The sequence below is a fragment of the Oryx dammah genome, unplaced genomic scaffold, assembly GCF_014754425.2.
Source record: "Oryx dammah isolate SB20612 unplaced genomic scaffold, SCBI_Odam_1.1 HiC_scaffold_29, whole genome shotgun sequence".
Taxonomy (NCBI): domain Eukaryota; kingdom Metazoa; phylum Chordata; class Mammalia; order Artiodactyla; family Bovidae; genus Oryx; species Oryx dammah.
In genome coordinates, this window is record NW_024070213.1 from 57,230,923 (window position 1) to 57,252,468 (window position 21,546).

The 21,546-nt window shown below is 36.8% G+C and overlaps 1 protein-coding gene across 4 annotated transcripts in view; it reads right to left on the minus strand.

The window, feature by feature from the left end:
* The window catches only part of NEDD1 (NEDD1 gamma-tubulin ring complex targeting factor), a 45,537-nt gene that overhangs the window by 9,345 nt on the left and 14,646 nt on the right, over nt 1-21,546 (minus strand). For all 4 annotated transcript variants that reach the window (XM_040232773.1, XM_040232775.1, XM_040232774.1 and 1 more), the window contains 7 exons: nt 15,250-15,479; nt 10,280-10,481; nt 9,724-9,919; nt 6,637-6,765; nt 3,375-3,422; nt 2,004-2,206; nt 794-947 (listed from right to left, as the gene is read on the minus strand). In XM_040232773.1, the coding sequence (XP_040088707.1) occupies nt 794-947; nt 2,004-2,206; nt 3,375-3,422; nt 6,637-6,765; nt 9,724-9,919; nt 10,280-10,481; nt 15,250-15,479 (1,162 nt within the window). The remainder of the gene's footprint in view (nt 1-793; nt 948-2,003; nt 2,207-3,374; nt 3,423-6,636; nt 6,766-9,723; nt 9,920-10,279; nt 10,482-15,249; nt 15,480-21,546) is intronic.

Genomic DNA, 21,546 nt, shown 5'->3' on the forward strand with positions numbered 1-21,546 from the left:
CTATGACATTATTTCTAATAGTCATTCATATATATATATATATATATATATAAATAAATATATATTATATATAATATAAATATATATATTATATATATAATATAAATTCATATATATATATAAATTGCCAACTGTCTAATGTAATAACATCTGACAGAGTAATTAAATCTTAAAGGATCTCTGAACCATTTTCTTTTACAAAAAATGAATGTGACAAGCTGCTGGATAAACCAAGACTATTAGAAACAAACAGAAGGGACATAGGAGTAAAGTAGTTCTCAGGCAAAGCCCTAGAGTTTAAGCTAATGCAATATATCCACAGAAACCTCAAAATACAAATATCTATATAAAAGAGCTCCTTCTATACAAAGAGTTCTTTTGTATAGATAACTCCTATCGCTAAACCTAATATTGCTTTAAATGTGACCAAGTTTTTAGGGTCTCTGCCATGAACTCTATACAGACAGAACTTTAATATGGAAAAAGAAAAAGACATTTTCAGGTAGTTAATGACCCTATATTATATTCCTATCTGTACCACAGTAGACAAGACACTTACATATTGGATTGAAAATGAAATTCATACCCAAAGAATACCAAGTTAATGTGGCTGAATTTAACCTTTCGTTTTACTGTCTTCCAGTAAGAGAGTCACACACTAGAGAAGTGTCACAAATTTTAAATTCCTTTAACTTTTTCATCTGTGATCACTGACTGTCAACTTATCCTTTACAAGTTAAATAATGGGAGTTTTCAACTTAACACTTGAACATCAGAAGTTTTATGTTCTTACTTGGAGTTGAGGATCCATTGCCTGGAGGTTCATTTATTAACTGGGCTTCAATTTCTTTTTCTGGCTTTTCAAATTTCTCAGGGCTTCGTGTTTGGTTAGATGATGGAGAGGCATTTAGATTTCCAGTTTCAGCACCGGAGATCAACTTTGCAAACTTCACATTTAAAATAAATAGTTAATATATAAATTCTGGTTTTATCCAAAGGACCTACTGTAAAGCACATGGGACTCTGTTCAATGTTATGTGGCAGCCTGGATGGGAGGGGAGTTTGGGGGAGAATGGATACACGTATATGTACAGCTGAATCCCTTTGCTGTTCACCTAAAACTATCACAACATTGTTTGTTAACTGGCTATACCCCAATACAAAAGTTAAAAAAATTCTGGTTTTATCCATATTACCCATATAATTTGTATCTACTTTTCTCCATTTTCCCCCAGTAAATAGGGTCAGAAAAAGGAAGAATAGAAAGGAATCTTGAAGGAGAAAAGAAAATGTTGCTAGGGCCATGGTAAAATAACTAACTTTACTGGTCAAAAACAATTTTGATGATTTCAATGATGACAAGGAAAAGCTTATTTACTAAGAATCCGCTATTGAATATCATTTAAGATGGCAATCACAGGCCAAAAAATAAATAAAAAATAAATCCCCAAACTCTCATGGGATAACTAGTCAGGAATATTTGAAAAATAAGTCAAAAGATTTTCATATTTCTTAAATATCTTCTCAATACCATTCTAAAAGATAAATATGAAAATAGACATACTAAACAACAGACCCTACTAGATTACAGCAGAAGGTAATGATGATGAATCACATTCTCAGCACCATCAATTTGCTTTAAGACTTAGGGTAAAAGCACCAACTTGGTGCTTTGTGCTGCAATGGAAATACATTCTAAGAGAATTCAGGGATAAAATATTCTTACAGACAGTTAAATCAAGTATCTTGTCTTAGGGAAAAAACAGTGTAAGATTATACCTGCTGTTACCTCCAACATATCCAAAGACAGATTTCAAAAGTGTTCTTCAGTTTTTAACATGTGACATCAAGATTTAAGAATATTTTCCACCTAGTAAGTGCATAGCACTGTCAATAATTAAGATATATCCAGTGGCAGCTGCCTGCTTTCTAGTGATGAGATGCATTATACTTGCTAGTAATAAACACACGCAGTGAGTTCAATATCATTTACAGGCAGATACCTGCTTGAAGGAGTCTTTAGATTCCTGTTTTCCCAGATACATTTTCTTAGATTCAGCTGTCAGATCATGATTTTCATTTTCTTCTTTCCCAGGAGACCCCATAAAGACATTAAGAGGACTAGAATGCAATACTGAAGTGCTTGAAACTACTGGATTTTTTCTTGGAGGAAACACTGAGTTCAACTGTGGTAGAAAGTCAAGGCCTGAAAAAGAAAAGAAAAAAGCCAGCACTTACATGGACTGTCCCCCAGTCTTGGATATTTAAGAAAAGCACATAACATAATAGATATGTTAATACAGTAGGAAGACATGGGATCTGGATTCAGAAGACAAGTTCACTTGTCAGCTCTACCCCTTACTTCATTTGAGTTTTTGGGGTAAAAGTTGTAAAACTCTTTGTGACTGTTTAGGTGATCTATAAGTATGAATGATGATATCCACTGTCCTAAATGATGAGGTATAAAAGAGATACTGTATGTGAAGATATGCTGAAAACAGCAAAGCATGATGACTGTTTTAGTCAATAAAATTTTTTGATAAAACTGTCAATTTGGTATGTATCTGTGGTGGATCTTGGTAGACAGCCTCTAAGATGGCTCCTCAAGATCCCTGCCTTCTCCCAAGGATCCACAGCCTCATATAATTACCTCCCTTAGAATGTGGGTTGGACCTAGGAACTTGCTTCTAACAAAGAGCATATAGCAAAAGTGGTGGATCTCACTTCCAAGATTAAGTTACAAACACACTGTGGCTTCCATCTTTTAAAAAATATTTATTTACTTTGGGCTGTGCTGGGTCTCCATTACTGCACATGTGCTTCTCCCCGCAGTGGCTTTTCATGTTGAGGCATACAGACAGGCCCTAAGGCATGGGCTTCAGCAGTTGTGGCACACGGGCTTAGATGCTCCACGGTATGTGCAATCTTCTTGGACCAGGGATCAAACCTTTGTCCCCTGCATTGGCAGGCAGATTCTTAACCACTGGACCACTAGCGAAGTCCTTAGCTTCCATCCTGAGTGCCCTCTCCATCTCACACCAGCTCTGAGTGAAGTCATCTGCTATGCTGTCAGCTGCCCCCATGAGTAAGGACTGAGATCTTTAGCCAACAGCCACACGAATGGATTTGGAAGCAGATCCTTGCCCAGTCATACCCTGAGATGACTGCAGTCCTGTTGACACCCTAGTTAAAGCATCATGAGATACCTGATGCCAAAGGCATCCAGCTAAGCCATGCCTGGATTCTTAATCCACAATTATGGCATGATAAATATTCTTTTCAGCTTCAAAATATTAAGGTAATTTGTTACACAGAAGTAGATAACACAAAATCACTTTTAACGTTGATAAAAAATACTTCTCAATGGTTCTTACCATCTCCTTTGCCTATGGACTCATCAACTCCTTTGTTAACTACAGCATCTATAATAAAATTAGAAAATAAAATTTAAAAAATAATGCAAAAGAAGCCACAGCAATTTAGGTTTCCTATCCATTCCCAAAAGAGTTCAGAAACTAATGATTTTATGAAGAAAGATCTAAATGAAGGTAAAGCTAGTACTCCTAAGAATTCTCTTTTCATTCTTTTACCTTCATGCACAGTAGCAAATATGAAAAGATAATTCTATGATATAGAGTCATTTAATGAGACAACAAAGTATACTACAAAAAGCATTGGAGAAGGCTCCAAAGACCTGTAATCCAGGTCTGCCTATACCACTTAACAGCTTTGTGACCTTGGACAAGACTTTAATACAATTATGCTTCAGTTTCTACACCTATATAATGGGGACAATGCCCCGACCACCTCAGAAAATTGTTTTAAGGATCAACTGAAATAACGTAAAAATATTTTGCAAACAATACAATGTTAATTAAAAATATAAGGTTTTATCAATATCTTTTCAATGACAGAATATGTTTAAGAATATTTCAATACTGTAATATTATTCATTTATCAAATAACAACCAAAAACTGCTTATCTCAATTTTAACAGATCAACATAAAAATGGGGAAAGGTCATTTTAAAATTCCCCAGAAATTCAAATGGCCAATGAATTGTCACACATGATTACCATGAGTAGGACTTTCATCCATATCTCCATTCATTCATATCTCTGTCTGCACGTGTGTATTACATCTAGTAATCATACAATACACATTTTTAGAAGTTACTCATTTTTTCCTAACAAAAGCAAAAGTATTATTTAAAAGATGAAGAAATTGAGGAAAAAAGATTAAGCCTTTTACCTAAGTAGTATTGACTCTTAGAGGTTAAAATTCAAAACTCTTGACAGTGGAAACCAGTACTATATTTAGTATCCACATTTTTTCTTATTAATATCAAACTCTAATAAATGGAAGGCATATGGCTCAAATTTTAATCATATCTTCTTTAAACAGCAAAAGCAATTAAAAGGGAGTTTATATCCTTTACTTTACCATCAAACACCATTAAAGATTTTATTTATAACTCAAACACTTCCAAAAAGCCCCTCCAATTAAAATATTAAATTCAAATTAAAAATTACTCCAGCGATTCTCATAAACAAAGCTCCCCAGTTGGGTACTAAACTCCAAAACTTTTCTGATTTCCAGCCCAAGCCACTTCTACCTGCTTTGCCCATATCTTTCCTCTCCTTACCCCTCAACTGTGTAGTATGACCTCTCTTCATTCTGAAAGAAAGGAATCCTTCCTCTTTTATTAGATAGAAGTAGGAATTTGGGAAATTTAAGGATTCATTTTCAAGCCAGGTTAAGGTAGAAGACACTCAATAATCCTGTAACACTACATATATATTTATCCTTTCCACTTATGAAATTAGTTGAAGAAAACATTGAAAAACAATTTTAAAGTAAAAAGTTAAATTTTATAAGATCATCAGTTCAGTTCAGTTTAGTCGCTCAGTCATGTCCGACCCTGTGCAACCCCATGAACTGCAGCACACCAGGCCTCCCTGTCCATCACCAACTCCTGGAGTTCACTCAAACTCATGTCCATTGAGTTGGTGATGCCATCCAGCCATCTCATCCTCTGTCGTCCCCTTTTCCTCCTGCCCCCAATCCCTCCCAGCATCAAAGTCTTTTCCAATGAGTCAATTCTTCGCATGAAGTGGCCAAAGTACTGGAATTTCAGCTTTAGCATCATTCCTTCCAATGAACACTGAGGACTGATCTCTTTTAGGATGGACTGCTTGGCTCTCCTCGCAGTCCAAGGGACTCTCAAGAGTCTTCTCCAACACCACAGTTCAAAAGCATCCATTCTTCAGTGCTCAGCTTTCTTCACAGTCCAACTCTCACATCCATACATGACCACTGGAAAAACCATAGCCTTGCACTAGACAGACCTTTGTTGGCAAAGTAATGTCTCTGCTTTTCAATATGCTATATAGGTTGGTCATAACTTTCCTTCCGAGGAGTAAGCGTCTTTTAATTTCATGGCTGCAATCACCATCCTCAGTGATTTTGGAGCCCCCCAAAATAAAGTCTGACACTGTTTCCACTGTTTCCCCATCTATTTCCCATAAAGTGACGGGACCAGATGCCATGATCTTCGTTTTCTGAATGTTGAGCTTTAAGCCAACTTTTTCACTCTGCTCTCTCACTTTCATCAAGAGGCTTTTTAGTTCCTCTTCAAGATCATGAGTGGACATAATAAATTAAACACCCTGATGCTGCTGACATTTAGATTCACTCATTTTTCATTATTATAAATAAATAAACAGTAAACACAAATCTCTGAGGGTTTCTCTGAACATCTTCTAAGGTAAATTTATAAAAATGGAATTAGGACGAAAAGTATGAATATTTACGTCTGCCAAATTATCCTCTAGAAATTTACCCCATACTGTTGATAAAACTGCTTTAGTAGTAAGACTATCCCATTAAAGAAAACAGTATGAACATTAGCACCAAAAAAAGTACAGCCAAACCATGTGCCTAGTTCATAGAAAATAAACAACAATGATACATAATGTTTCTGTTTAAAAACTGGCAAAGGTTTTTTTGTTTCATTTTTTAGGCTTATTTCTTTTTAATGGCAATGCCTACTAGCCACATGGGGCAAGGAGAGAGGGAGTGAGTGGGTGAGTGTGTGTGTGAACACCTACTAGCTATGGAGAGTAAGTGTGTGTACGTGTGTGTGTGTATGTTGAGGGTACTTTCATACAGTTAGTATAAAAGATGAGGCAATCTAACCAACCCCCAGCCATATTTCTCCATGAAAACCCTTAATACCAGTTCCTAATAATCAAAGAAACATTTTTTTTTTTTAATGTTAGGAAGATATTTTCTGCCTATCAAAATATCCAAGATTTGGGGCAGACTTTCTTAGAAATAAATACAAGTAAAAGACTATGGAGGCAGAATTTCTGCAAGAAACTTCAGTGGAAATTAAAAATGCTAACTTGAGAGCTATTTGTTTGGTTCCCATGTGAAAACTATTAGCATATATTTTAGAAAGATAACATTTGAAATCTCAGGGCAAAATGAAAGATAACACCTCAGGACTGAGAAAATCAGCAACTGTCATGAATAGCATGAGACTGAAGCTATTATCCACGTCTTTTAGCCAGAATAAAAATGTTACGGCCACCAGAGCAAGAGAACATGATCCTCTGATCTGAACAGACTTACCATCTCTGACAGGTGAGAACATGTCACCTAAACTACTTTTTCCAGAATCATCAAAGCCAGAGAAATCCTGATTTTTCCCACTCTCCGTTTCCTTTGATAAAGTATCGGTGTTTACGCTTCGAGGCAGACCTTATAGAAATTGGATATAAAAATAAGTTATTATCATGAGAAGCTAGGAACTAAAAACCAATGTCTTACCTATATCATTGGTAACACTACAACCAAACAACAGCTCAGTTAACTATCATTTTCATGGAATGAAGGGCTCCTAAAAGCAACTAACTTATTTATATATCACCACTTTTTAAATCTATTTTGATAGAACTTTTCTAAATATTTTATATATTTTTCTTACACAAAGTATACTGAGCACAGCTTATTTTTGTTACTGACTGACTCAGGATCATCTACAGTGATTAAAAAATGTCTCTAAGGCATAAAGTACACCACCAAACACACAGCAGTATTCAAATGATGTTAGTTCCCTTTCCCAACTTGCAGTGAATGGATCTCTTCTTTTCCCTTCTTTATCTTTTTCTTCACTAACAGTGGGAACCTAACATTGCTCTTAGTATTACTGACCTTAAAGGCCTTCACTAACCTTAGGACAGCTTCCAGACAGGAAGGAAACCAGAACACCAAACTCATAAAGAACAGTACAGTAGACTAATAATAGAGACACGCAGCTATGCGGAAAGTTTGCTTTCTCTCTCAATATGACTTTAGGGCAGGGACGTTTTAAGAGGAATTCTGCAGGCTCAGTAACCTCTTGCTCATTTCTGGGTCAAGGATTGAGTTCTAGAGAATCAAGAACTTTGATGAAAGCTTGGCACTTGAATCGGTAGCATATTTCTGTCCTTTGTTTTTAAAGGTGTCTTATTTGCTGTCTTGGTCCCAAATGAAACCTGAAAAATCCTGGGATAAAAACAAAGATTCGCTCTGTTCAAAATATTAAAAAATGTCCAAGCCTAGCTAATGAAATAAACCTAACAGTAAGCTCATAAAAAGTTAAAATATGACCAAACATTTGTTTGTCATCATCACGGAAGGGTGTTTATACCAACAGTACAAACAGTTATACAGAGGAAATTTCCTTCCCTTTTCTAGGTCCTTAACATGTTTGAATCAGTAACTCTAGCCTCTGGAACTTTATGAAATAGAAGCTTGGTATCATTTGAAAATAGTGTGAAAGTCTAATTTTTCACTTCTTAAGTGGCTGTTTCCTACAGAAAAAGAGCACTAGCAACAAGCCTGTAGAGGCTGTTTTCAATAACTAAATCAGGACACCTTCAGTAGAAAGCCATATGAACTTTTTCAAATTTTGAATTTATTTTACATGATGCTTAAAGTAATAGTAACAATAATGATAGTAATGACAATATTAACAACATTATAATTTATTGGGTGCCTACATCCACCAGGCACTTTTGATACATTTTCTCCAATTTTCACAATAACTCTAAATGTTAAATATTATCTATGGAAGAGAAAAATGAGACTCCAACGAGTGGTTAAGAAAACTGCCTAGCATCATCCAGGTAGGAAGGCGACAGTTCTAAGACCGAAGCCAGACATATTCTCAATGCTTCAGGACAGGGGGGAAAGGTACATCTGTGTGTGTGAGCAGAGAGAGGGAAGATGATGAAGCAAATGTGGCAGAGTTTACAAAATGGTGAATCTGCTCAAGGACATACCATAGCCCAAGAGTTCTTTGCAGTGTTATTCAAACTTTTCTGTAAGTCTGCGATTATTTTAAAATAAAATTAATAAACACAAACTTCTAACTCTTTGGGAGTACAGAGTAAGCATTCATTTTGCCAGAAACTGCTAATCAGCCAAGGATTATCATTAAATAACGGCCCTGTAGACCCAAGTCTAGAACATCTAATTAGTGTTGCCATTGTTATATATAACCTTCCTTATTAAAACTTAAATGAAAGACACTGAGACTTCAGCAAGCTTACAATAATGACAGAATCTTTATTTTAGTTTTCATCATATAGTTAATGCAACATTTATTCTTTTAAAGAGATAGCAATAGTATTCATTACTACAAGTTCTTAATTAAGAAACATATTATTTTCTATATAATTTATAATGATTTTTATGTAAGGATGATACAGATATTCACAGATAATCTGTAGTGAATATACTTACTATTTGTTTAAGAAAACTATTCTACACTATTAAGATTAACAAATTAAAGTTTTGCTTATACTTGGAAATAGTAAACTCATAGTAAACTGAAAAAGCACCAAGTATTTGTGTTCAAGTTAAGTACTTATCCTGAAAATCAAAAAAGCCATGAGTACTTTCAATTCTGATAAGAGTACTTTGGGGACATACTGGTATATCATGCAGACTTTTTAAAATATGTTGAAAGTTGACAGTATAGCATAATTTCTTAAAAACAAAACGGCTTTCAGGAATTTAGGAAATTATTGTAGGTGAAGAGTATTTTCTACAAGAAGTATGGGGAAGCTTATCACCACATAATACCTTTACAAAGTCTAAATGAACTCTTATTTAGGAACTGATAAGATTATCAGAATAGAAATTATTTAAAAATTACAACATTTTCATTCCCATTTATTTAACAAATGACAAATTTACTGCTTAATATGTGCCAGGCACTATTCACCACTTAAATATATTCATTTCACCACCTGATTTACTTTCCATTTTGAAATACGAAGTGAAAGAGCCATTAATAGCTTTTTTTTCAACTAAGAGATCAAATCATAATGAAATCATCAAAGTTTCATATTCTCTATTGATTCAGCTAAAGAGGCAATGAAAAGTCATCTAGTCCATAGCAGTACTTCTGAATGGGCATTATTCTGCTTTTAAGATAATATTTCTTAAAACAGAAGTTCAGCTAAACAGAATAAGTGAAGAATCTTTCATTAATTTTTTTTAAAAGTTAGAGCTAAAGTGGAACTTATCACTTTTTCAATTTTCACTAATAATTTTACCCCAGTCCTCAAGTGAATTGAAATTCTAGTTTCGTGAGAAAAGTGATAACGACATTCATTTGGGGAGGAGACAGGATGGGAACTCCAAATACTATCTATAAGCACCAGTTACCTGCTTTGTCTTGAGGAGCAACTGTTCCCTTCCCCACAGCGGCTGCCGTGGGCTGGGGCAGAGCTATGGCAATGGGTGCGGTGGCTGCTTCTCTGACCACTCCAGGATTCTGGGCTCCTCCTCCGCCAGCGCTCACATTAACTGTGCGTTTGTTCACAGCTGTGGGCTTATTTGAACAGCCCTTATTCAAACCTGACTGAAATGTAATGGAATATGTAAAAAGCTCAGGTTTCTAATGCTCCATACTATACATTAATATTTTATAAATTCCCTATTCATTTAAAAAATATTTTTTTCCCAGAGAAATCTTAAGCTCACTGATGGATGTGAGAGTGTCCCTCTGAACCATAAAAGCCTTTTATAGTTTTAAAGAGAGAGAATTGTGAAAAGTACAAAAAAAATAAATAAATAAAAGTTTTAAAACTAAGTATCAAAAGGATTTATACTAAAATTATTAAAAATGTTTTGATATGAATGATTCTGAAGCAAAAGTATAACTTCTATACTCTGATCTAGATTTATTTAGTACAATCAAAAAATGCTGAAAATATCTTACCTTAGAAAGAACAGTGGAGTACTGAAATGCTATACATTGCACAGATGTCTTATGTGCACTGATGGTTTTAATTGGTGATTTCAGCATCCTTAAATCATATTGATATATTTTCCCACGGGAGGATCCAATAGCCAAAGTGGCTCCATCAGGCATGAAATCCACCGCAGTCAGGGGAGCATCAGCCACTAAAGTTTTCACAAGCCTTTGGAAAGGACAGTAAAGTATATATAGATATGTGGATGTGTGCATATAAGCCTATACAACATAAAAAACTGTAAACAAAAACCAGAGTTACTTGGAATTCAACAAAGTTATTTACTTAGAATGTCCATCTCAAATACCTGCTTAAAGCAGAAGTTTAGAATTAGACCTAGAGATATTTCTAATATAAGGAACTGCTAAGCACTCCATCCTATTTTTCTATTCACTTCTAACAGATACATTCTATACTTTCTAGAAACAGGACTTATTTCTTGAGTAATTATTATTTTGGCAGTGAATATGACTCCACAAGTAAGGGCTCTATAGCCTCAGAGTTCTGGAAGAGGGAATGGCAACCCACTCCAGTATTCTTGCCTAGAGGATTCCATGGACAGAGGAGCCTGGTGGGCTATAGTTCTTGGGGTCACACAGAGTTGGACGCGACTGAGCGAATAACACACATACACACACAACCTCAGGGTTAAGGAGGCTCTAAGTATCTCCTTTCCATTTAGGAACCTGCTTAGGCCTCAAGAGGACGGTGACCTTTGACAAGGAAGCAGTTGCTACTTTGCTCTTAGTTCTGCATCTCTTAAGCCAAAAGCTAGAACTCATGAGGCCTAACTCTGCTGGAAGCTAAGCTGGGCTCCTGGCTAGGGTATCTGGTATGAGAGGAATGGCTTACTATTAGGGTTCTCAGTAAATCAGCTCAAAATAAAAGAATAACAAAGAATAAGGGAAAAAACTAAAAAGAAGAGTGAAATAAGTAACAGTAAACTTTAAAAGGGGGCTTACAGTAGGTCCTTCCCTAGTAGTGTTATTACATCATTTCTTTTCTCTTCACAGGATCTTCAGATACTGGTAGGTGTCTTGAATATACCTCCAGTACTCCTGAAGCTTTTTTGCTGGTTTTTTTAAGCTAACCAAGCACACTTATAACTGTAAGGACAAGAAGGCATAACAGCCCTAGCTACTTAGAGAATCACATACCCTTTAGCGCTATATTAGGGGTTCTCAACTGGGGGTAATTTTGCTACCTTTGCTAATTTGAGGAGGACTATTAACATCTATTACGTGGGTGCCAACATAACTGTGGCTTCAGACCGCAATTTTTAAATCATTATAACTAGGCTCAAACACATCTCTTTTTAAAATTAAAATAGGAACCATTAAAATCAACACATTTTTGCCAACAACAAGTAACTTTATCCCTGGGGCCTAAAAATCCATGCTTCAGGCAGGATTCAGCTAACTTTTGGAAAGCAATTTTTGCATCCTGCTGGTTGTGGAAGCGTTTTCCCTACAAAAAGTTGTCAAGATGATTGAAGAAGTGGTAGTCAGTAGGCAAGAGGTCAGGCGAATATGGCAGATGAGGCAAAACTTTGTAGCCCGATTCGTCCAACTTGTGAAGCGTTGGTTGTGTGACGTGTGGTGGGGTGTTGCCATGGAGAATTAGGCCCATTCTGTTGACCAATGCCGGCTGCAGGCATTGCAGTTTTTGGCGCATCTCATCGATTTACTGAGCATACTTCTCAGATGTAATGGTTTCACTAGGATACAGAAAGCTGTAGTGGATTTGGACCACCAAATAGTGACCACGACCTTTTATGGTGCAAGTTTGGGTTTGAGAAATGCTTTGGAGCTTCCTCTTGGTCCAATCACTGAGCTGGTCATCACTGGTTGTTGTATAAAACCCACTTTTCACTGCACATCACTATCCAAACAAGAAATGGTTTGTTGCTGTTGCATAGAGTAAAAGAAGATGAGACTTCAAAATGATTTTTTTAATTTTCGGTCAGCTCATGAGGCACCCACTTACCAAGCATTTTCACCTTTTCAATTTGCTTCAAATGTCGAGCAATCATACAATAGTCATCACTGAATTCTTTGGCAACTTCTCAGGTAGTTGTAAGAGGATCAGCTTCAGTGATGCTCTCAGTTGGTCGTTGTCAACTTCTGATGGCTGGCCACTACACTCCTCAGTCTTCAAGGCTCTCGTCTCCTTGCAAAACTTCTTGAACCACCACTGCACTGTATATTTGTTAGCAGTTCCTGAGCAGGATGCATTGCTGATGTTGTGAGTCGTCTCTGATGCTTTCTGACCCGTTTTAAACTCGAATAAGAAAATCACTCAAATTTGCTTTTTGTCTAACATCATTTCCATGTAAAGTGTAAAACTATTAGTCACTCAGTCAAGTCCAACTCTTTGTAACCCCACAGACTGTAGCCCACCAGGCTCCTCTGTCCATGGAATTCTCCAGGCAAGAATACTGAAGTGAGTAGCCATTCCCTTTTCCAGGAGACCTTCTCAATCCAGGGATCAAACCCAGGTCTCCTGCACTGCAGGCAGATTCTTTACCACCTGAGCCACCAAGGAAGCCCAACATCATTTCCATAGTCTAAAATAAATATAAAATAGACGGCAAGGACTTCCCTGGTGGTCTAGTGGCTAAGACACCATGCTCCCAATTCAGGGGGCAGGGTTTTGATCCCTGGTCAGGGAACTAGATCTCACATGCTACAACTAAGACCTGGCAAAGTCAAATAAATAAATAAAAATAAATAATATTTTTTAAAAAACAGCAAGTAATCAATTCAGTTCAGTTGCTCAGCCGTGTATGACTCTTTGCAACCCCATGAACCGCAGCACGCCAGGCCTCACTGTCCATCACCAACTGCCGGAGTCTACCCAAACGCATGTCCATCGAGTCGGTGATGCCATTCAACCATCTCATCCTCTGTCGTCCCCTTCTCCTCCTGCCCTCAATCTTTCCGAGCATCACGGTCTTTTCCAATGAGTCAGCTTTTCACATCAGGTGGCCTAAGTACTGGAGTTTCAGCTTCAACATCAGTCCTTCCAATGAACACCCAGGACTGATCTCCTTTAGGATGGACTAGTTGGATCTCCTTGCAGTCCAAGGGACTCTCAAGAGTCTTCTCCAACACCACGGTTCAAAAGCATCAATTCTTCTGTGCTCAGCTTTCTTTATAGTCCAACTCACACATCCATACATGACCAATGGAAAAACCATAGCCTTGACTAGATGGACCATGGTTGGTAAAGTAATGTCTATGATTTTTAATCGGAGAAGGCAATGGCATCCCACTCCAGTACTCTTGCCTGGAAAATCCCATGGATGGAGGAGCCTGGTGGGCTGCAGTCCATGGGGTCGCTAAGGGTTTGACACGACTGAGCGACTTCACTTTCACTTTTCACTTGCATGCATTGGAAAAGGAAACGGCAACCCACTTCAGTGTTCTTGCCTGGAGAATCCCAGGGATCCGGGGGAGCCTGGCAGGCTGCCGTCTATGGGTTGCACAGAGTCGGACACGACTGAAGTGAATTAGCAGCTGCTTTTTAATATGCTGTCTAGATGGGTCATAACTTTCCTTCCAAGGAGTAAGGATCTTTTAATTTCATGGCTGCAGTCACCATCTGCAGTGATTTTGGAGCCCAAAAAAATAAAGTCAGCCACTGTTTCCCCATCTATTTGCCATGAAGTGATGGGACCGGATGCCATGATCTTCATTTTCTGAATGTTGAGCTTTAAGCCAACTTTTTCACTCTCTTCTTTCACTTTCATCAAGAGGCTCTTTAGTTCTTCTTCCCTTTCTGCCATAAGGGTGGTGTCATCTGCATATCTGAGGTTATTGATATTTCTCCCAGCAATCTTGATTCCAGCTTGTGCTTCCTCCAGCCCAGCGTTTCTCATGATGTACTCTGCATATAAGTTACATAAGCAGGGTGACAATATACAGCCTTGACGTACTCCTTTTCTTATTTGGAACCAGTCTGTTGCTCCATGTCCAGTTCTAACTGTTGCTTCCTGACCTACATACAGATTTCTCAAGAGGCAGATCTGCTGGTCTGGTATTCCCATCTCTTTCAGAATTTTCCACAGTTTATTGTGATCCACACAGTCAAAGGCTTTAGCAAAAAAAAATAAAAAATAAAAACAAAGTGGTAAATGTGCATTAAAATGATCTATAACATAAGCTCCAAAACTTTGGCCACCTGATGCAGAGAGCTGACTTATTCAAAAAGACGCTGATGCTGAGAAAGACTGAGGGCAGGAGAAGGGGACGACAGAGGATGAGATGGTTGGATGGCATCACAGACTCAATGGACATGAGTTTGAGCAAACTCTGGGAGATTGTGAAGGACAGTGAAGGCTGGCCTGCCGCAGTCCATGGGGTCACAAAGAGTCAGACACAACTGAAGGACTGAACAACAATAATGTAACCACATTTATTTAACAATGTATTTCAATATCAAATGGCAAATTTCAAGTGTAAAAACACAATTACTTTTGCACCAACCTAATAGTAACTAAGGGCCAGGGAAGGTGCTGAATATCCCACAATGCTCAAGACAGCTCCCCACAACCAAGATTCATCCAGCCCAAAATGCAAAGGCTTAGAAACCCTGCTCTAGACACTGAAGTAATTTTAAAGCAAATTAATCATGTTGCTTTAAAAATAAACAAATTTAGTTGTATTCTGAAGAGAATAACATGGCATGCATGTTAAACTAAAGATGTGAGATCATCAACATGCTACCCCTCAACATTCATCACCAGGAAGTACTCTAAAGACTCATCAAGTTTTTTCTGCACATGGGAAGAAGAGAAAATTTTACCTTGTTAGACAACAAATATACAATCTCTCGATCTTTTAACATTCATCAGAAGTCTATGCAAATCACAAATATGGCTACCTGTGAAATAATTATTTGTTACTAAATTAAGAAATGAGCATGTTATACTTACTTCTTACTTGAAGTGTCATAGAGAATGACTCTTTTATCCAAGCCCACAGTTACAAACAGCAGTTCATTCACAGGAGAAAAACAGATGCCTGAAGCTGGAGCTTTATGTGTACTGTCAAAGTTATGGTATGGACTCTGACTATTCACATCCCAGAGAGTTACTATTCCATTATCTGAAACACTGCCCAGGAGTGATTTCTTAAATAAGGAGTACTTCAAGTGCCGAATAGACTAGGAAAATAAAAATAAATTTTATGTAATGGTAAGCATATGTAAGAGCATTTTATCTAAGGTATAAATAATGGCCAAATACCAACCATATTATTCACAAGGGATTCAGAACTTCTCTGGTTTATGGCATAACAGGTTTCATTATCAGGACAACAATAAAATCATTTAGTGGGCCCTGCTGCTGCTGCTGCTAAGTCGCTTCAGTCATGTCTGACTCGGCACGACTATAACGTCCTAATTCTAGTAATTGAACAGTACTCATGATTTTATTATGTCAGAGTAGAGTTACCTCAATCACCTCTTTTACAGAAGAAAAATACAATATATTGAGGTAAACTATATTAATTCATCAGGATTAGAACATTCCACCTAAATAAAAGACCCAGTCACAGTCAGATCATGAATAAGCATAAGGGAACTCTGGTAGAGAATAAGTAATAATAGTCTGTATTTGTTTTCAATATATATTTTTGATATTTGAATATATTTCTTTGAATCTGATGTGCTGGCAGTTCTACAGTGGAAGCACAATAAAAAATTAACTAAATATAAAGGGGGTATTGGCAACACTCTAGACTGGGGATGGCCTACCATTCTTTCAAAAGCGTTGGCCTGAGGGCAACGCTAGCCTTTCTCTAAAACACTCATCTCTGGAGGCAGTGGAGACTTTTCAGTTTCTGCTGGACAAGAATAAACAAAGATCCAGTTTGAGTAAGCAGGTCTTCTGAGACTGAAAGTGGATGAATTTTATCTACTTTTACTAAAATGTTACTTTCTAACTTGGCTGATACTGTAATTTATTGTGTTGAGAATTAAATATTTCACAATCACCTGATTTTTTACATTTAAGCAAAATAAAAGTATAGAAATCAATATTAAGCAGAATCCACAAGATTGGGAAACTAGCCACAAGACACTTTTATTTATAGTCTCAAGGAAAGCAATGAATCATTGAATGACTCACAGTTGGCAGTTATCAGCTACACATACAGGTCCCAGATAAAACTGCCACAGAACAAAAGTCAAACCTGAAGGCTTTTTGTTTGTTCTATCTAATCTAACACACTTCAAAAAGACTTAAAATTTGAAATTTAGATTCCACTAGCTTTTACATATTAAAAACTCATATTCTACTTCTAAGATCTTCAAAATAGTATTAGCCCTCAACAACAACAAAAAATATGTAAGAATAACATAAAACAAATTCTGTCTAAGGAAACCAAGTATTTGCAACCTGTCACCTAAGGTAAGATAATTACTATGTTGTTTAATCGCTAAGTTGTGTCTCTCTGCAACCACATGGCTTCTCTGTCCATGGAATTTCCCAGACAAGAATACTGGAGTGGGTTGCCATTTCCTTCTCCAGGGGATCTTCCTGGATCAAGGATTGAACCCATGTCTCCTGCATTAGCAGAAGGATTCTTTCCCACTGAGCCACCGGGGAAGCCTTTTATACACATAACACATTCTCATAAATATTAATATATACAGTATCCCTTCAACTCCATTCCTCCCTCTTCTTCACTCACTTGTCTCCTTTCAAGCACCAATCATCTGTTACCTGCTTCTACTGCTGCTAAGTCACTTCAGTCGTATCCAACTCTGTGCGACCCCATAGACGGCAGCCCACCAGGCTCCCCCATCCCTGGTATTCTCCAGGCAAGAACACTGGAGTGGGTTGCCATTTCCTTCTCCAATGCATGAAAATGAAAAGTGAAAGTGAAGTCGCTCAGTCGTGTCTGACCCTCAGCGACCCCATGGACTGCAGCCCACCAGGCTCCTCCTGCCTATTTCCATTCTCAGTGTCTTGCTATCTACCCTTCATACCACTGCAGCAAAAACTTCTTCAAAGCTGGAAATCTGAATGTAATTCGGTCTTGCCTAAAGTCCTTGTAACTGGAGGACTCTGAGAAGATAGAGGTTACAACCGTGGCAGAGTTTTTCAATCTCCCTAAGTCCCTCTATTTGTGTGTGTATATGTGCACAAGCAGGCCTAAGACTGCTTATCCTTATAAAGTCCTGCTTTCAAGATTGGCCCTTGGCTGGAGTCTTCAAACTTGGATTTTTGGGGGGTTCCCACCACCCTAACTGAAGGCAGTGGCTCACTGACTGATAAAGAGTGGCTCACTGTGCCCAAACTGCTTGTGCAAAAAATATGGTTTATGAGTGAACCATGGATGAACACCTGCTATCCTTATTAGAATTTGGAATTTCAGTACATGCTAGGCAAAGGATGTCAAGATAACCAGCCTCCAACAAAGTCCCTGGCCAATCAGTCTCTAACAAGCTTCCCTGGTAAACCATATTCCATACATGCTGTCACAATTGATCCTGGAAAAATTAAATACATCTACTCCACTGAGAGAAGACTCTTGGAAGCTCATGCCTGGTTTCCTTGGGACTTCACGCTATGCACCTTTCCCCCTTTGCTCATGTGCTTTGCATCTTTCCACTGTAATAAATCATAGCCATGAACATCACCTCTCTACACTGAGTCCTGTGAGTCCTCCCAGTGAATCATCAAACTTGGTCTTGGGAATCCCAGCACAGACTGTAAGTATAATGTGTGAATGTGTATGTGTTATAGATAGCAAACCAGATAGCAAAACTAAAACCCCATGAACAACATTTACAGTAAAACTAGACCATTTCAGGTATCCTCATGAGCGCCAAAATACCCTAGCAGATCAAACATTTAACAGCCATAGTCCTTCATACTATTAGTATCTGTGCAGGAGGAAGCAGAGGGAAATTATAGGGACTGAAAAAGATTTGAGAACAGGAAAAGCCCCACATAGCCAAAATGTATCCATGGGAAAGTGTGGTGGCCAATCTGACAATATCAGCTAAACCAGGAATATCCATAGAATCACCATTAGTAGTTCTGTCCAAGGAGTTTGCAGAAAGGTCTGAAGGGCTAGAACACCCCCAAAACTGTCCAGCCAAGGCACCTCCTTCCCAGGTCAGGGCTCCATACTGAGGAGACACTACTAGCAGTGGAAACGAACCTGAACAGGTTAGAGTCAAGATAGTCGAAGCAAAGTGAAAACTCACAAGTCCGGGAGCAGAACAAAATCAAGCGATCTCAGAAGAGCTACCCTCTAAACTCCATCTCTGTTGTGGAGTTGAGGGAAACTGACTTCACAGACGAACCCCAGATAAAGTTATTATGAGAACAAAGAGAACAAGAAAGAAGGCATTCTCAACAGATGCCCAAAAAGACAGTAAAATGATACAAGACATTAAAAAAAACAATGTAAGTCAGAATTAGAAAACTCAAAAATGAGATGTCAGAACTTGGAAAAGAATTAATCCTAAAGATGAAGGCTAAAAAAAAAAAAAACAAGAAAAGAAGGCTACATTACATAGCCTTCATTAAATGTACAAGAAATACAGAATGAATAAATGTAACAAAAAATACCTTAAAGATAGGTCAAAAGGAAAGAATTTTTAAAAATCAAAAATAAGGAAAAAAGTTAAAAATAATATGAAAGTTCCAAATCACTGAAGAAGATTCAACAAAGATAAAGAAAATATCAAATACTAAAAACTAATTTAAGAAAACTCCCTGAAAGAAAAAAAATTTGAAATTACATATTAACTGATCATACCATGTACCTAAAAATAGCAATACAGCATAACCAACACCAGGATGCAATCTAGTAGAATTACTGGATTTTAAAAGGAAAAAAAATCCTCTGCACATACAGGAAAAGGAACAAGTAACTTATAAGGAAAAAAATACTTAAATTATGATCAGACATTTGAGACCAAAAATGATAAGAATAACACACTTTTAACTCCTCAAGGAAAGAAAATGTGAGCCTGCTATAGAGTTACATTGAAAGAGAATTTTTAATCTCAAAGAAAACGTCAAAAGCAGAAAACATATACTTATGGAAATAGTATTAACATACGTTAGTCACTGTGATTATAAAAATTGGGGAACTACCTAAAGAATAGGATTATCTAAATAAACGGTGGCATTTGAACAATGGAATATTATATAGACACTAAAAATTATAATTGTGAACACTACCAATATGCGAATACCTAGGATAGAACACTAATAAGAAAAAGCAGAAGACTGAACCAATGGAACAATTATAAATTTATGGAAGGAAGACAAAGCTATACAGATAAACTGCAAGAAAACATTCTTCAAATCACTTCCTATTAAAGAAAATTTAGAAGAGAAAAACAAAAGGACAAAATGATACTTTAAGAAGCAATATATAAAGATATGGAAGTTTGTTTTACACCAACATGTCAATCACAAAACTGCTCGAATACATAATATAAAGGCTAGAAAAGTGGATGAATACTAAGGAAATATATTGAGATAATCAAGGACATTTTATACCATAATACACAACTGTATACCAATGTCCCCATATAACATAAAGGAAACCACTACTCTAGATACAAAGTTTTGCAGTAAGTCAAACTTCTTGAGTGCCAAAGTTCAGATATAAACAAAACCAGTCAACCAAGTCAACCAAATTGGAATTAAACTCATTTTTGATAAAATAATTATTTCTAAAATGTAATTAATAATTATTTACCAGATCTCTATACTCTAAATGCTTATTAATATTTACAGAATCTATACCTAAAACGTGAAAAATTTCACTGAAGAAAATGGACTTATTTAACATACACTGAAAATGTTATATTTAAAATCTCAGATATTACATTTAAAGATCACTTTTAAATCTAAGGAATCAATAAAATATCCACATTTTAACTGCTTTCAAAAAGGCTGAAGTCTGAGAAAGGCAACACAGGTTAACCTAACCTATTGGTGAGCCTAAACTGCTGAACTTGCCAAATAGTGACTTGCAATTATAATCTAAGGAGTGCGTCAGCCCTGGCAGCTCTACAGAAGCAGTAAGGCTTTTTGCCCCTGCAGACAGACACTGTGATCCACAGAAAACTAATAGCTTCAATTCAGCTCAGACACTTCAAAGTAAGATTCTAAATATATTCAGGCAATCTCATTTCTAATATGAAATTCAGTATAAAGATTCAGTGAGAACCGTGGTTATGTCACTTTTGCTAAGAAAGCAATTTGATGATTTTTAAAGATTTCAAATTCTTGATTGCTCATAGAAACAAAATTAGAAATTTTAAATTTAATCATTAGATGTGCCCTACCTACTATTTTTCTCAATAACCCAAACCCTATAGTAAAACTGATCAGCATAGGAACTGGGCTGGATGGCAGTATACTGGAATTGGATTACGTCAATTTTTAGAGTTGAAATTTTTATGAACGTTGTTTGAATGTCTACAATGAGTATTTAATATACTTGAAAACTTAAATGAATTTTGAGGAATCAATTTTTAAAACTCCATAGATGTCAATTATGCTGCCTGCAAAATGGAAATGTAAATATGCAGAATCATAACATCGACTTTCTTCACTAAGAAAACAGACTGCATACTTACATACATAGAGACCAACTGGTATTTACAGAGAGCCCACGCACTCTGCTTTAATGGTGTAGAGAAAAATGAAATAATATAGTACATGAAAAATATATAAACATTTGTTCCAGGAAAAGAGAAAAAAACCAACATGCTCCAGTTTGATTTCTTCACCTTCTTAACGCTCTCCTTACTCTACATTGCTCTAAAACACAAATTATGGTCACTGAGGTCAAGTTACAACTGGTTAATCTGGAGGGAATGCATTAAACATTCCCTTGAAATACAATACACTAGTATTGTATACACTTGAAACACAAAATAACCTCTACCTGGAATGTTCTCCAAACCCTCTCATCACCTACACTTACCCCAGTGGCAGTCAAATGGTCTTTGCAATAAATAATGCTAGCATAAGCATATACCTGTATGGAAAGATGAATCCCATCTCACACCACATACAAAAACTACTTTGAAATGGAGCACAATAGACATAAATGTAAGAACTTCTGTTCATTTTTTAAAGGCATTAAGAGAGTGAAAAGGAAAGCCATAGGCTAAAAGAGAAGACATATGCAACATGTATATCCAAAGGATGACTCCATCTGGAAAACAGAAGAAACTATAAATCAATCAG